The following is a 14,648-nucleotide window of genomic DNA, read 5'->3' on the forward strand; positions in this document are numbered from 1 at the left end:
TTCAAGTTCAGTGGCACATCTACTGTACGGGTATTAGTGCTTATCTATCTGCGTGTGTGGAGTGCAGATGACTCCATCTTTGAAGTGTCTCCAGAGACCTGGAGGTACTGTAAAGTAACATAGCATGAGTGATGTGAGCAGATTACAGCAGACACATGCAGCCATGTGTGGCTGCCTGCATTTATAATCTCTGGCATGTAAATGATGTAATTACTTAAACATGCTGGCAGCTGAATCAGGACACCTGAGAGTTTGCTTTGAAACATTATTTGTTTAATATGAGCATTGTATGTGCTTTTATTTGTGCATGTTTCTGAGCATGTATGAATGGTGCATGTGTCTTCTGAGGTGAGGACAGGAGTGAGGAGGAGTGACTCACTTGTTGTAGAGAACCACGTCAGGAAGCCAGATGTGTTTTGAGGGCAGTCTGACCTTCATCATGCCATCAAACTCCTCAGGGGCCCAAGTCAGACGATAGTCCTGCCACTCCTGAGGGCCAAGAAAGAGAAAATGCTTAGTCACTCATCCACCAATCACACAGGGAGGAAGGCATCTTAAAGGAGAGGTCTGTCTGTCCATCTTTGTTTCTGTCTATTTGTCTATCTGTCTGTCTGTTGGTCGGTCAGTGGTCAATATGACACATCTGGAGCTACGTCAGCCCGGGGAACATCCTGTGCTGTCTTTTATTCTACACTTACATCATACTTCAAACTAGACATCAAATAGAGAGAGAGAGAGAGAGAGAGAGAGAGAGAGAGAGAGAGAGAGAGAGAGAGAGAGAGAGAGAGAGAGAGAGAGAGAGAGAGGCACACATGTTGACCCCATAAAAAAAAGCACCCAGACACAAACCAATCATCATAATTAAAATGTGTCTACATTGGGGTTGTTCCTGTGTGTTTGTGTGTGTCTGTATTTGTGTGTGTGGGCAGCAGGGCAGCAGCGACGTCCTCTGTGTAACCTTTAGTTAAAGACAGCATTATCTTGTTCTCTCTGTAATAGCTCGGTCATTGACAGCAGCTCTTTCTTCTCCCTCTATGTTACGGCTATGTTAGAGCCGTGCAGCACACGCTAGGTCCTCTGCAGTAACTGTGATGCATTGTGGCCATTACACTGTGTCACAGCTCAGGGCAGTTGTCCTTGGCTCCTCTTACCAATACCAAGGGATCAATTGAGCACTGATAGCTATTCTATGCTCCGTTACATGTCATAAATCTTAGCCTACTCAGCTGCATGATTGTGTGTGTGAAGGTAAGACAGAGACACACACATAAATAACCCTTTAGATTGACAATGTAAAATATAGCACCCAACTGTCATTTGATTTGTATTCAGCTCAATTTGCATCTAATTTGAACATATGCTTGTATTTGTTCTAACACCTGCTCTCAAAAGCAAGCACATATGTTCCCAATGTGTGTAGGTGGATATATTTGTATACCTAGTGTGTGTAAATGTGCACACCTACATGTTCCGCTATTTAAATGAGCTCAGCTGGAAGTGTACAATAAGCCAGCCATATGTAAAGACGGGTTGCAGCCCAGTCAGCGTCACATTATTCAGGATTCACAGGTTATAGAAGGTCTCACGCAAAATCACAAGCAGGCTAATTCACAGAGAAACAGGTGCACAGTGGATCATCAGTCACCTGTTCTATTGGTGTAAAAAACACAAAACAGCTCTGAGATTATAAATTTCAATCCGCTTCTCATATCTCTGCTGTCAGATTTTGGTTCTCAGGGACGCGTATATTTGATGTCTCTCTCAGTGTCTTGACACTTAACCAGTCATGTCACCTCTCAGGGCTGCTGCTCCACATGAGAGGAGGTAGGATTAAACTCTATGCCTGCCACAACCAGTGAAACAAATGGAATACAGGGATGCTTTTTTTCTCTCCTCTACTAACCACACCACTGCTCATGTGCTATAGTATGGTCTACTGGTTTAAAAACACTCTGGCCTGTGATTACATAACAAAATCAGCACACATATGTACAGTGTCTCACAAAAGTGAGTACACCCCTCACATTTCTGCACATATTTTATTATATCTTTTCATGGGACAACTCTGAAGAAATGACACTTTGATACAATGTAAAGTAGTCAGTGTACAGCTTGTTTAACAGTGTAAATTTACTGTCCCCTAATAATAACTCAACACACAGCCATTAATGTCTAAAGCACCGGCAACAAAGTGAGTACACCCCTAAGTGAAAATGTCCAAATTGGGCCCAAAGTGTCAATATTTTGCGTGGCCACCATTATTTTCTAGCACTGCCTCAACCCTCTTGGGCATGGAGTTCACCAGAGCTTCAAAGGTTTCCACTTGAATCCTCTTCCACTCCTCCATGACGACTAGCGGGGCTGGTGGATGTTAGAGACCTTGCGCTCCTCCACCTTCCGTTTAAGGATGCCCCACAGATGCTCTATAGGGTTTAGGTCTGGAGACATGCTTGGCCATTCCATCACCTTTACCCTCAGCTTCTATAGCAAGGCAGGGCCGTCTTGGGCATGGAGTTCACCAGAGCTTCAAAGGTTTCCACTTGAATCCTCTTCCACTCCTCCATGACGACTAGCGGGGCTGGTGGATGTTAGAGACCTTGCGCTCCTCCACCTTCCGTTTAAGGATGCCCCACAGATGCTCTATAGGGTTTAGGTCTGGAGACATGCTTGGCCATTCCATCACCTTTACCCTCAGCTTCTATAGCAAGGCAGGGCCGTCTTGGAGGTGTGTTTGGGTTCATTATCATGTTGGAATACTGCCCTGCGGCCCAGTTTTTGAAGGGAGGGGATCATGCTCTGCTTCGGTATGTCACAGTACATGTTGGCATTCATGGTTCCCTCAGTGAACTGTAGCTTCCCAGTGCCGGCAGCACTCATGCAACCCCAGACCATGACACTCCCACCCCCATGCTTGACTGTAGGCAAGACATACTTGTCTTTGTTCTCCTCACCTGGTTGCCCCAACACATGCTTGACACCATCTGAACCAAGACCACAAGAAATGGTTCCAGTAATCCATGTGCTTAGTCTGCTTGTCTTTAGCAAATTGTTTGCAGGCTTTCTTGTGCATCATCTTTAGAAGAAATGTGAGGGGTGTACTCACTTTTGTGAGATACTGTATGTCACATTTGATATATGTCTCTACTGCCACAGTGCATTCTGATTAAGATCCACTGGCCTGATGGTAAAACAATGAATCATACATTCTAACACTTCATTTTAGTCTGTATTTCATTGAGTTCATGTTATTCTATCTGTCTGGTAGAAAGTTTACTATGATGAGATGAAAAAAAGAGTTAGAAGTCCCACCTGTGTTAGCCAGACGTTTGTCGTCATCACCTGCTCTCTTTCATGCTGCGGAAAAAGAAGACATACATCACATATGATATAATGAAAGAGAAGTCTTAGTATGTGATTACAGCACACTGAACCTGTTGAAAGATGTGGATGACATTTTTATTTAATGAAGTTAAGGTGTTAACTTAAATTCGGGAGCAGGACCAGGCCTAAACCACACCCTCAATCACCTGACATGCCTACTTAAACGTAGCCAGCCTACTCCAACTGCTTGTCCGTGATTCTTCAACCCACCCTCTCTCCCCTTACTCTACTGCATTTAACCTTTTTCCTTGTCCTCTCCTACTCAGCTTGTGCTCGCTTCTTCTATGCCCTTGTTCACTTCCAGATACAACCTGGGTCAAGATTAGCTCCAGCAGGATAACGCTGAGACGGAACCCCCATCCTGAGTCTCCTTCTGCTGGGCACACTACGCACAACTAATTCATTAAATGTTCAAATGTATATCCTTGTGTGGCGTGGTCCTTGCTAGTGAAATGATAAAAAATTAACTTTTACTGGTTTTAGTCCAAAAGTGCTGAGCTAAGATTCAGACACACTGGGTTCTACACTGTACAATCTAAAGCTTGTCAATTTGTATGTCCATCAAAAGCACAACAGAAAAACTAATGGTTCATGTTCATCATGCTAGTTGGAAAGGCATAACATGTGCCAAGGACGAACCATGACATTTTGATTTATATCCTGATCTGACTCATGATCAAGCAATAAAAGCTGACATTTGCAGCTACTGCTTTTTCAATTTAATTCAATTCAAAACCTTCTCGAAAAGACATTGAGGTTTCCCTCATTTCCAATGTCATCAAGATCACAGACACATCAGAAACAGCAAACACACACAATCATTCACAAAATAATATATTAATTAAAACAGATACAATTTGAGACACAGTGGTCTGAGATCAAAGTTCTTAAATTCTGCAAAAGAGGGAATGGATCTCAGCTTTGAAGTCTGTTGGAGGGTATTCCATAATTAAGGGGCATCAATGGAAAATGCTGATCGACCCAGTTCAGTGTTAACTCAGGGGACTTTCAAAAACGAGCCAATCAGAAGAGCGAGTCCCATAGGATACATAACTTCATTCCAACAAGTCTGTGACAGTTTAAAAATGTACAAAAGCCAGTGTTTGTTCCTCCTTTGCTCAAGAGAGGGCCAACTAACCTTCTCATACAGGACAGAGTGACGGGTGTCATATCTGAGTTTTTGAATCAAGCTGTCATAAATATAATGTTATGTTTGCTTGTTATATATTTGAACATACATACATAAAATATTATTTTTGCTTTTAAAAAATGTATGTTCATTAAGAGGAATATTAGAATTTCAGAAGTGCATAACAAGTGCACAGCTCAGAAAATGATGCTTCAGCTCCACTTAACAGTCTTGATAGTTTGACTTAGACTTTTTGGGAATTCACCAATAAAGTGTGTTTTGCAAGCATATTTCTCTATCACAGAAGATTATTCAAAGGCCTTGGCATAGGTTTGTGCTCCCACCACGCTCTCCTTGTCGAAATGTGGAATAACTAGATCTTAATATTTCTTCCACCACTGCTTGTTTGTCTGCCTCTAACAACATGACATGAGGTTTCCAGGGATCTGCATCTCTTCACATCTTCATTTTTCAGCTTTAACCATGAGACTAGAATGCAAATCTGTTTGCAGAGTCAAGAAATCAATGCAAGAACACTCTTATTCTCTAGAACAGCAGACTTAATCAGCATTAGGGTAACCTCTTACAGAACCCCTTTACATGTAAGTAAATCTTTTTAAGTTTCATAAAAATTAAATGGTTAGCTCATTATTGTTCATTCTCATGTTACTGTTTATAAGGTACATGAAGATATACACACATAATCCCAGTGGTGTTCACACTCACCACACTGATGAGTTGGGCCAGCGACACCATCAGCTGCACAGTAACCAGCTCAGAGCCATTAGTCGCAGGACGAATCAGTTTGTTGTAATGGGCTGGATTCAGGAGATGCTCCACCAACCGCTCCTCTGTGTCTGCCCCAAGGCCGCCTGTTACAAGAACACATTATCATCAACATCATCTGCCACTATGGTAAGACAAAAATGTTGCTGCCATCTGGGTCTCTCTTGGCATTCTTAGTACATTTCAAAGACAAGAAGAGGAAACATTTGTCTGGCTTCTGCGCACACTTCAAGCTCTGACTATAGACATTGATGACGGGTAAATCTTATGGAGCTCCACATAATCTCCCCCACCATGAAAAATGACAACCACCCCCCCAACAATAAATACTGTTACACACATAGACTGCTTACTTCCATAGTTACATAGCCTACACGTGGAGACATCAACAGGGTTAACTGTTACATGTCACTTTATACTGACAATGACCACCACTGTGCCTTCTGTGTTTTAATAACTATTTATTACTGCCTATTTATTTCAATTCAATAGTTTAGCTGTTCTATTTATTCAATATATATTTATACTGCAACATTTGCACCCTGCCTTACCCCACTTACTGTTTTATGTATTTATCTATTCATTCCATTATCCATAATTAGTCTAGTTTAGTTTAACTCATATAGTCAGCCCTTTCTAGTCTGTCCTAATGTTGTTGTTGTTTTGTCTTGTTTTTATATTCTGTCTTTGTTGTCAGTGTATTGTTTGTCTGTCGTTTTATGTGCACTTGCACTGCTTTGCACCTGCCATGTGAGAAACGAAATTTCGTTCAGCTGTATACAAGCTACCCAGATGAATGACAATAAAGTTTGAGTTGAGTTGAGTTGAGTTGAGTTGAGGGTTCTGTTCATTTTAAAACTCAATATATTTTTACGTGATAACGTGTCAGTTGCGAAAGTGCTGTTGACTTTTGCTGCTGGTGAAATTTCACTGGTGGGATTATGTTGTGTGACGTAGGAAAAAATCCACATACTTTACTCCAACATTTTTAATTCAGAGAATTACCAACTAAGGTTTAGTCATTTTTTTTTAATACACAGTATAGTTTAGTTTAGTTTAGTTTAGTTTATTTATTATTCATCGTGTCGTGCAAGTTTAAGGTGCCCAGCCCATATGGACTTACAAGACACTACAAAACAAAACAAAATAGGAGCAACAACATCAGAAGAAAAAGAAAAATAGAAGAAAGAAGAGCAGTTACAATACTGCACATGTCCAACAATGACCTAAAGTAATTCAGAAGCACAGAGTTATACTTCAGACATTTGGCAGTGACAACAACTAAATCAGACATAGAGTGTGCTCCTACGCTGCTGAACAGCATTTAACACAAACTGAGCAAACTGGAACACTTTGTGTGTAAACAGGAACTGAAGTCTATCTTCATCGGACATGCAAAACACATCAGGACAGTTTTCTGATATTCTGTTGTATATGTTAGAGCCATAGAGTTATTTGAGTTATAGTTTATGTGCCTTTAGTTGTCATGCTGCAAGTAATAGGTGCTGCCAAATGGGAGCAACTGAGCATGTGGGTTGCAATCAAGCGACAACCTCCGGTCTAAAAATATGAGTCCAATGCAGAAGTGCTGAAAGCTGCAGTTGATCGAGAATCCGCTTGAGGCTGGAAGTCACATACACATGAATGGGAAAAAGACGATCTTTACAGCGGAAATAAACATGTTTACAGCCTGGTACAAAAGACGAGTGTAGTCTGGATAGTTCATTTCTCGATCGGCACACACTGAAAGGGGGGTGAATTTTTTTCTAACGCAGCAATTTCGAAGATATTGAGATTATGAGTCTTCCAATGAGAGGCACAGTTGACTGCGGGAACACTGAAGCTGTTGGCTAGGAGGCTCAAACCCCGCCTCTTTACGTCACACTGGCTCCACAGCAGCAATATGGCTGCTGCCGACGATTGGCCTCAAAACAGTGCTTCAGAAACAGGTGGGTGACGTCATGGATACTACGTCCATATTTTATACAGTCTATGGTTGCAATGTGTGCTTTCATCTGAGCAGGACAAGGAGCAACATTATTTTCTAACCATAGCTTTGTTTGGTTTTTTATAGTTTTGTCACTTTTGTGGAAACATAAGTTAATAGTGCCGAGAGAAGCGATTTTGTCTGTAGTTTTAATACATTCTTGGTTTGTTTAATTTTAGGTGGCATTCATCATTTCTAAAAGTTGCCACTACAGTATATTCAGCTAAACAATAAGGTCAGCGGTTATGGACTGCAAAAATGTTGTAACATTTGTTTCAGAGATGAAACAAGAGAAACTAGTGACTATCAAAGACAACCAATCTCAGCATTAAGGATGTTGACTTGGTCAAGACATTTTTTCAACCAGTGGGGGATAAAACGAGGACTGTGGGGGGAGGGGACAAGGATGACAACTGGACCAAGAAGCATTGACAGTGTAAATTAGTGTCATGAGCTAAAATTAAGTTACTTCTGTCCTACACTGTGGGGCTCGGGCTAATGTAACATATATTAGCTAGCCGGTTGCTAGGAGATGTGAGGAGCTCCTTCCCAAGCAGCATTTGATAGTTTGATAGTTAACCCTGCGAGGAGTGTTGCTACAGCTAAAATATGCATTTAATTATGCTTTTTTAGTCTCTTTGATACAGATTGTGATGTTTCAGATTCTTCTTGTTTACACTTTTTGAATGCATTTTTCAAGTTTCACAACCAGCAATGTAAATAATGTATTGTGCTTCAGTTGTTTAGTTTTTTTTGTAGTACTACAACCAGTATGAATGAATGAATCTTGTTTTTCTGTGCAACATAATTTATTGTTATTTGTTTGTCATATTTCTTCAGCTCCTGCTCCTCATAGTTCCACCAATCACAATCCTGTGGCATCGCTACTGATCCATGTGTATTGACTATTTAAAGTCTTGGAACCATAGCATTACTCACCGCTGCCGACCCGAGCACGTCAGCGCGGCTCGATACACACTCCATACTAGATGTGACATCATAAGAATGAGTCAACTAGTCTGGATGTCTCTATTGCTATCCTTTCTGTCTCTTTCACTCTCTCCATGCCTCCTTCCTGTCTCCCTTTATTCTCTGTGTTGCACTTCTCCCCAGCTGCCAGTCTTTTATAGCTTTGGGTTATTTTCACTTCATCTCACCCTGTCCCCTCCCTTCCTCCCTCCCTGTCTCTTCCTCCTTCCATCTGTAGCAGACTGTAGTTTTATCCATGTGAGTGCTGGAGTTCGGGCAGAGCTGTCACAAAACCACACAGAGGAGGGGAGGAGTTTTACTGAGAGACATGCTGCCCTGCACCTCCTTCTCATGTTGTTCACTCCCTGCCCCTCTGGCATCTGCTGGCTCCTGTGGCACATCCTACCCCTCTCAGTATTCCCTCACACGTTCCCCCTGAAGATAAACACAGGCTGCCTGCTGCTGTAACCTTGGTACCACTGTTGTCGTAGTTAAATCTGCTATCAAACAGGGTATTAAGGGTGCAGGGAAAACATGTTAAAGCTGATCAGTATAAAATTAACACATGAAATTATTTTTTAAATTTCAGGACAGACCCCTTTTTCAAAGAGGGTCTTTACACGAAACATTTAGACTGCAAATGTCAACAAAAACTACATAAATAGAGATTAATCTAATTCTTACTGAATACAAATGATACTGCCCTGCTGTCCCAAAAACCTGTTCAACTCCTTAAGTTTTATTACCCCCTTTGAATGCATATTGTTTGTCAATCTATTCATATAGCTTTATTTCTAACAACAAAATAACTCATATAAGTGACAGAAGGCTATTGCATAGCTACAGAACATATAGAGGCGTACACATTGTTTAACACACTGAATATCAATATGCAGTGCAGGCTCATAAAAATAGTCTCAGTGGACATATAGTCATGTAGAGCTTGGCTCAAACTACTAAACATGGATTCTCTGCAACAGAATAATAATTCAGACTCATAGTGGCAATTTCTCTGCCTACATGTTCTTATTGAGAAAAATAAGCATGTCCACAAGGTTGGGCGTCAGACGGGGCACAATGAAACACACGCTCAGAAGGCACTGATGTTTCTCGTATGCAGAGACACTGATATGCCAGCTTTCCCAGTCTGCTAAATCTCTCTGCCTTAACTTTCAACCGTTCCATCAGCTTTGTATCCAAAGGTGGGGTAATAATGTCCCGTGAAAAGTTCTTAACCTCCTTGGCTGTGCTGTTAGTGGCAGGAGAGCTGTGCTTGCCATCACGGAGGCCGCAAGCATGGCTGCCGGGGGTTCACACTGAAACATGCTTTAAACTTAAAACCCCAACCTGATAGCTGAAGGTAATATGAGACCACGCGTTGTTTATCTCTACTCCATAGAAAATCAAATAAATATGCGTGTTTGAGTACATTCTTAGTAATCATTTACTGGATACTCAATTAATTGTTAACATCCAGAGTCTAAAGTTACGAAAACATATTCAAAATTTATCGGAATTTATTTGACACGGCTAAGCACGGTATCAAAGAGTATGAGAGTAAACAATGTCTGATTAGTTTGCTGAGTGTGCCTAACATTAGCAGAGCTAGCACCACCAGCCTATGGTCATCCACCCAGGTTAACGTCCAAAAGCCTGTGCTGGTTACGCATTGCTCTGGTTGACTGGTTATACACTGGTTTAGTCACAAAACTTGCTTTTGCTTTCAGTCCCCAGAGTGCGTCTTAAATGGGTAAAAAATGTTTTGTTTATGCTGCCCCTGCAGCCTGGAACCTGTTACAGGAGAGCCTCGGTTTGAATGAGCTTGTCTCTTTAAATGTTTTTAGAGGAAGTTTGTTTTTGAGGAAGATGTTTCAGTTTGTAGATGCTTTGACTGATGACTTTTGTTCTGAAACCCATGATATGTTGCAATGTTTTAGAATTATGTGTTGTTTGTCTGTAACTTTTCTGGAATGTGCTGCTGCTGATCTTGGCCAGGACACACTTGAAAAATAGATTTTTAATCTCAATGTGGTTTTTCTCCTGGTTAAATAAAATAAAATAATACAAAAAAATAATCTGACACAGCCTACAAACAACATTTTGTACACCAACATAATGCCAGACCATGTTGAGATACAAGATGACATCTGCCATTTGTGCTAGTTTACATTCAGGTAGTGAAGCATTATGGCATTATTGCAGTAACCATTTATCAGCCAGTGGCAGGTGGCTGTGCTTAAGATTAGATGAAACAAATGACTGCCATTTCAAGGCTACAATAATAAAGCTATAGATAATTCATTTAACCAGCCATTTAGTTGACTAAACCTGCACATCCCTGTTTTAAACTGAAACATCACTTCAGCCTTCATAACATTTTGATGCAGGTTTCATAGATCAGGCAGCTGCAACCAAGTCAATAAAGGGGAGTAAAGATTGGACAGTTCAAGTTCAACATTGACCAGTTGTATGGTGAATGGACTTGAAGCTGAAAGTGTATTATTTGCTCTGGCTCTACTCCTCTATACGTAACCTGTGTGTTCCCTTTACTTTGGCGTGAGTGAAATGAAACATGAAAGAGCAAAATAAAAGTGAAGAAAATCCACAAGAGGATGGATTGCCTGTTAGATGTGACACCGATCAGTCAAATTATAATTCTGTCATCTGGTGATCTATAGTGGAAAGAATGGGAAGTTGCAGCTCTTTATTTTTTCTCTCCAGAGATAATAAAAGGTTTGTGTATAGATACATGTAAAAGAGGCAAAAGGGTTGGCATTTGTTTAATGGATTGAATTGAAAAATCTGAGTAAAAAGAGTACAGAGTAATTTTACTACAATGATGCTGTTTCTGCACGTCTAGCAATGTGTCTCTCACCTCCTCTCTGACACTGTCCTATCTCTCCCTTGATCTCTCCCTTCCTCCCCCCTCTCCCTCTCCCCCCGTAGCTGCTGTGCTCACTGAGCAGGAATGATGGCCTCTGTCTCTGGATCAATGAAGACTCTATTCATGCCTCGTAAATTCAACACGCAATACCTCACTCCCCCTTTTTGTTATCTCGTGCACCTTCCTGCGCCCCCCTCTCTTCCATCTCATTTTCTTTACACTTTCTTTTACGCACCTTTCCATCATCTGCACAGGCATACATTTCCTTTTTCCCTCCCCTGACTGTCTCCACCACTCTCTCCTTCCTGTTATCTCCATCTCTCCATCGCTGACAGCCACTGTCCATTTATTGCCCCTTCCCTCGCTAATCCAACATCATCAATACACTTCCTGTCAGCACATGCGTGTAGCACTCTGATTGTTTATTGAGCACGACCGTCAGTTTGCTGCTTATGTGTGTGTGTGTGCTTTTTTGCAGTCATATTCATGAGGGAAATAAGCATTGCTGTCTGTGTCTCTGCCATATGAGTAATGTATATTAGTCCCTGAAGCACAAAGCAATAACACAGAGACAGAAAGCTAATATAGCTCACTTAAACAATGATGACGCAGAAAAAAGTAGACCCTACATTTCCACATGCTTCACTTATAATGTAAATCATGAAAATAACTACACGACAGCATACCAATCTGACTATACTGCTTAAACAATATTCAGTTTGTGAAAAGAGACATTTGTGTATCTTAAATCATATTCACATCAATCCTCCGAAAGTGTCCTAAATCTATGGAAAACTAAAGTTTTTGTGCAAGGTCTTATGACAGGCACACTTCATCTTTGAATGTTCATACCATCTCAATTTGCGAGCAACATCTGGAGAAATACGATGATTTTAAAAAGGAAAAAAAAAAACAGTGAGGAAAAGCTCCTCAGTAAATGACTCTGAAGATGATTAAAACTCACTTTACAAGGAGCCACGACAAAGCCTGAGGCCAAACTGATGTAACAACTATTATGTTTCAGCATCTTATCCCGGCAGATTCTCCATCAGCCTTAGCTTGTTTCTTACTTTGTGGTAATATGTAAAACATTTGATGAGTTTCAACCAGCCATGGAGCAAGTTCCTTTTTTTGTTTGAAGATCTGTCAAAAGATACTGAAATGTTTTTACAGGATCTTTACATTGTGACATGCTAGCCTGCTTTTGGAATATTTTTGGATTGATTACAGCACAAAGTAGAAAGACACTCTAGCATAAGTTTCAAGCTATACATTTATATTGATGCAGATCAGAATTGAAGGCAGATTCAGACCAAGCGGCAACCTCCGGTCTCAAACTATGAAGCCCATGCAGAAGTGTTATAAACTGCAATTCATCGAGAATCTGCTTGAGGCTGGCTGCAGAAACACCGGAAACCACATACACACCAATTCAAAAAAGACGATCTTTGCAGCATTAATAAACATGTTTACAGCCTGGTTCAAAAAACAGCTTGGCTCTACAAAGCTAATTTCTCTATCGGCACACACTGTACGGGGGGGGTGAACTTTTTTTCTAACGCGATAGTTAAGAACATATTAAGATTACGAGTTTTTGCCCAAATAAGGACATGACTGACTTGACTCCGGGTTGGGAACACATAGTGGTTGGCTAGGAGGCTTTAACCCTGCCCCTTTACGTCACACTATGCCTGGTTGAGTTCTGCAAATCCATCCCAAAAAATGTTCAGTTCTGACTCTTCAATTGTCTTTTTTTTTACTACAACCTGGAGCTCTCCTGTGCATGTAGCCCCTGGGCCATCAAACTAAGCTTACTCAATTGACTGACTAATGTCAGAAGACCATATGCCTGTGGTAGAGAATGAGTCATTAACTGCTTTAGCTTTGTGTTGTCTCTGATCTCTTTAAATACCTGTAGATCAGGCACTACTACACTCATTGTTTTTGTGGTGCTCATGTTGGCTGTGGCCACTGCTGCTGCGTCATAACTCTTCAATGTATATTTGTTGTGATGATGTCTTTTCAGGTGACTCAAAATATACTATATATAGACACTATAGATACTATAGAGATATAAGTTAAAAGCATATGTTTAAGAAGTTTCAATTGTGTTATCCACTGCTGACTTGGGCTATGTTCACACTGCAGGCAAAAGTGGCCCAAATCTGATTTTTTTTGGGGTCAAGTGACCGGGTCCTATTTTTTAGAGGCAGTGTGAACACTCAATCTGGCCCAAATCTGAATTTTTCAAATCAGATTTAGACCACTTCCATATGTGGTCCTGAATCAGATAAAGATCTGATTTTTTTCAATGCGGCCTCAGTGTGAACGGCCAAGGTGGATTTGATGCGCATTTGATACTTTCACATCACTTTATAGATGGAGATGGAGCGCCTCAATTGAGCATCCTGCCGAAGGAGTCTTGGGGAGAGCCGCTGACAGATGTAATTGAAAGTTACATCCACATTGACCTTTCAATCGTATTTGAAGCCACAGCTCTGCAAAAAGCCGAAACAAGCAGTTGGGCTCTCTTTTTCTTTATACTAAACCTCCTCTGCACCTGGTCATTTATTCTCCGGCCCCCACTGCACAAAAACAGTGAACTGAAACAGCTGCATGTTGCTGCATTGTTACTGTTCTTTTGGGCATGCGGGGCAGTTCGGAGCCGCAAACAGTTCACACTGGAATCAGATACAGGTCACATTATAGATGGTAATGTGAACAGGCAAACAAAAAATCAGATCTGAACAAAAAAATAGAATTGAGCATTAAGCCTTGCAGTGTGAACGAAGCCATAGTGACATACAGGTGATGCTTGTTCTTCCATCTCTACATGTAATATCAGATCATGTACCGTCAGGATGTGTAGGCTTGTTGATACATAAATGAAAGCAATTTTTAACGGTTGTCTTTATTGTATAAAACTGTATAATTGGAGTAATTAATAATAATCAAATATTCATATGCTTTAATCTATGGGCCCAATACAAATCATGCATCCCTATTCAAGAGAAATCTATTACAGAATTGTGTGGCTTTGCCTTACATACTCACTCTTACTTCTCTGCATTCATGCTCATTTATAGTTTTCCTAAAATAATTGTATGCACATGCTCAGGATGAAAGTCTAGACTAATATTTTCTGGCACTGAGACAAATTAGAGATCCAAACAGAGAGCGACGGTCTATTCAGGTTTTCTTATCTCCAGAGCAAGGCTGCAAAAAGAAAAAAAAAAACATCCACACACTTCCATCCTGATCACTGCACAACCATGCTGACCCGGTTGCTCATCTGCAGCACTTACTAATGCTTCTAAACAAAGACCGATCTCCCTCTCTGGCTGCCTCCACATACGACACTCTGTCATGCCAAAGGCCGAGCTGAGTGGTTGTAATGTTGCTGGTAGCTCCAGTTGTATTCTGGTTGTTTTCCATTGCAAATATTGCAAACTTAATGTGACACTATGAATATTTCAGCAGGACTCCCCATTAGACTCTGGAGCGAGGGAAGT

General features: G+C 40.9%; 1 protein-coding gene across 1 annotated transcript in view; it reads right to left on the bottom strand.

Annotated features, from left to right (window-relative positions):
• The window catches only part of chrnb2 (cholinergic receptor, nicotinic, beta 2), a 29,865-nt gene that overhangs the window by 7,632 nt on the left and 7,585 nt on the right, over positions 1-14,648 (bottom strand). Inside the window, exons 2-4 of the mRNA XM_034696974.1 lie at positions 5,237-5,382; positions 3,310-3,354; positions 380-489 (exon numbers count right to left, since the gene is read on the bottom strand). Of these exons, the coding sequence (XP_034552865.1) occupies positions 380-489; positions 3,310-3,354; positions 5,237-5,382 (301 nt within the window). The remainder of the gene's footprint in view (positions 1-379; positions 490-3,309; positions 3,355-5,236; positions 5,383-14,648) is intronic.

The sequence above is a fragment of the Notolabrus celidotus genome, chromosome 12, assembly GCF_009762535.1.
Source record: "Notolabrus celidotus isolate fNotCel1 chromosome 12, fNotCel1.pri, whole genome shotgun sequence".
NCBI lineage: Eukaryota > Metazoa > Chordata > Actinopteri > Labriformes > Labridae > Notolabrus > Notolabrus celidotus.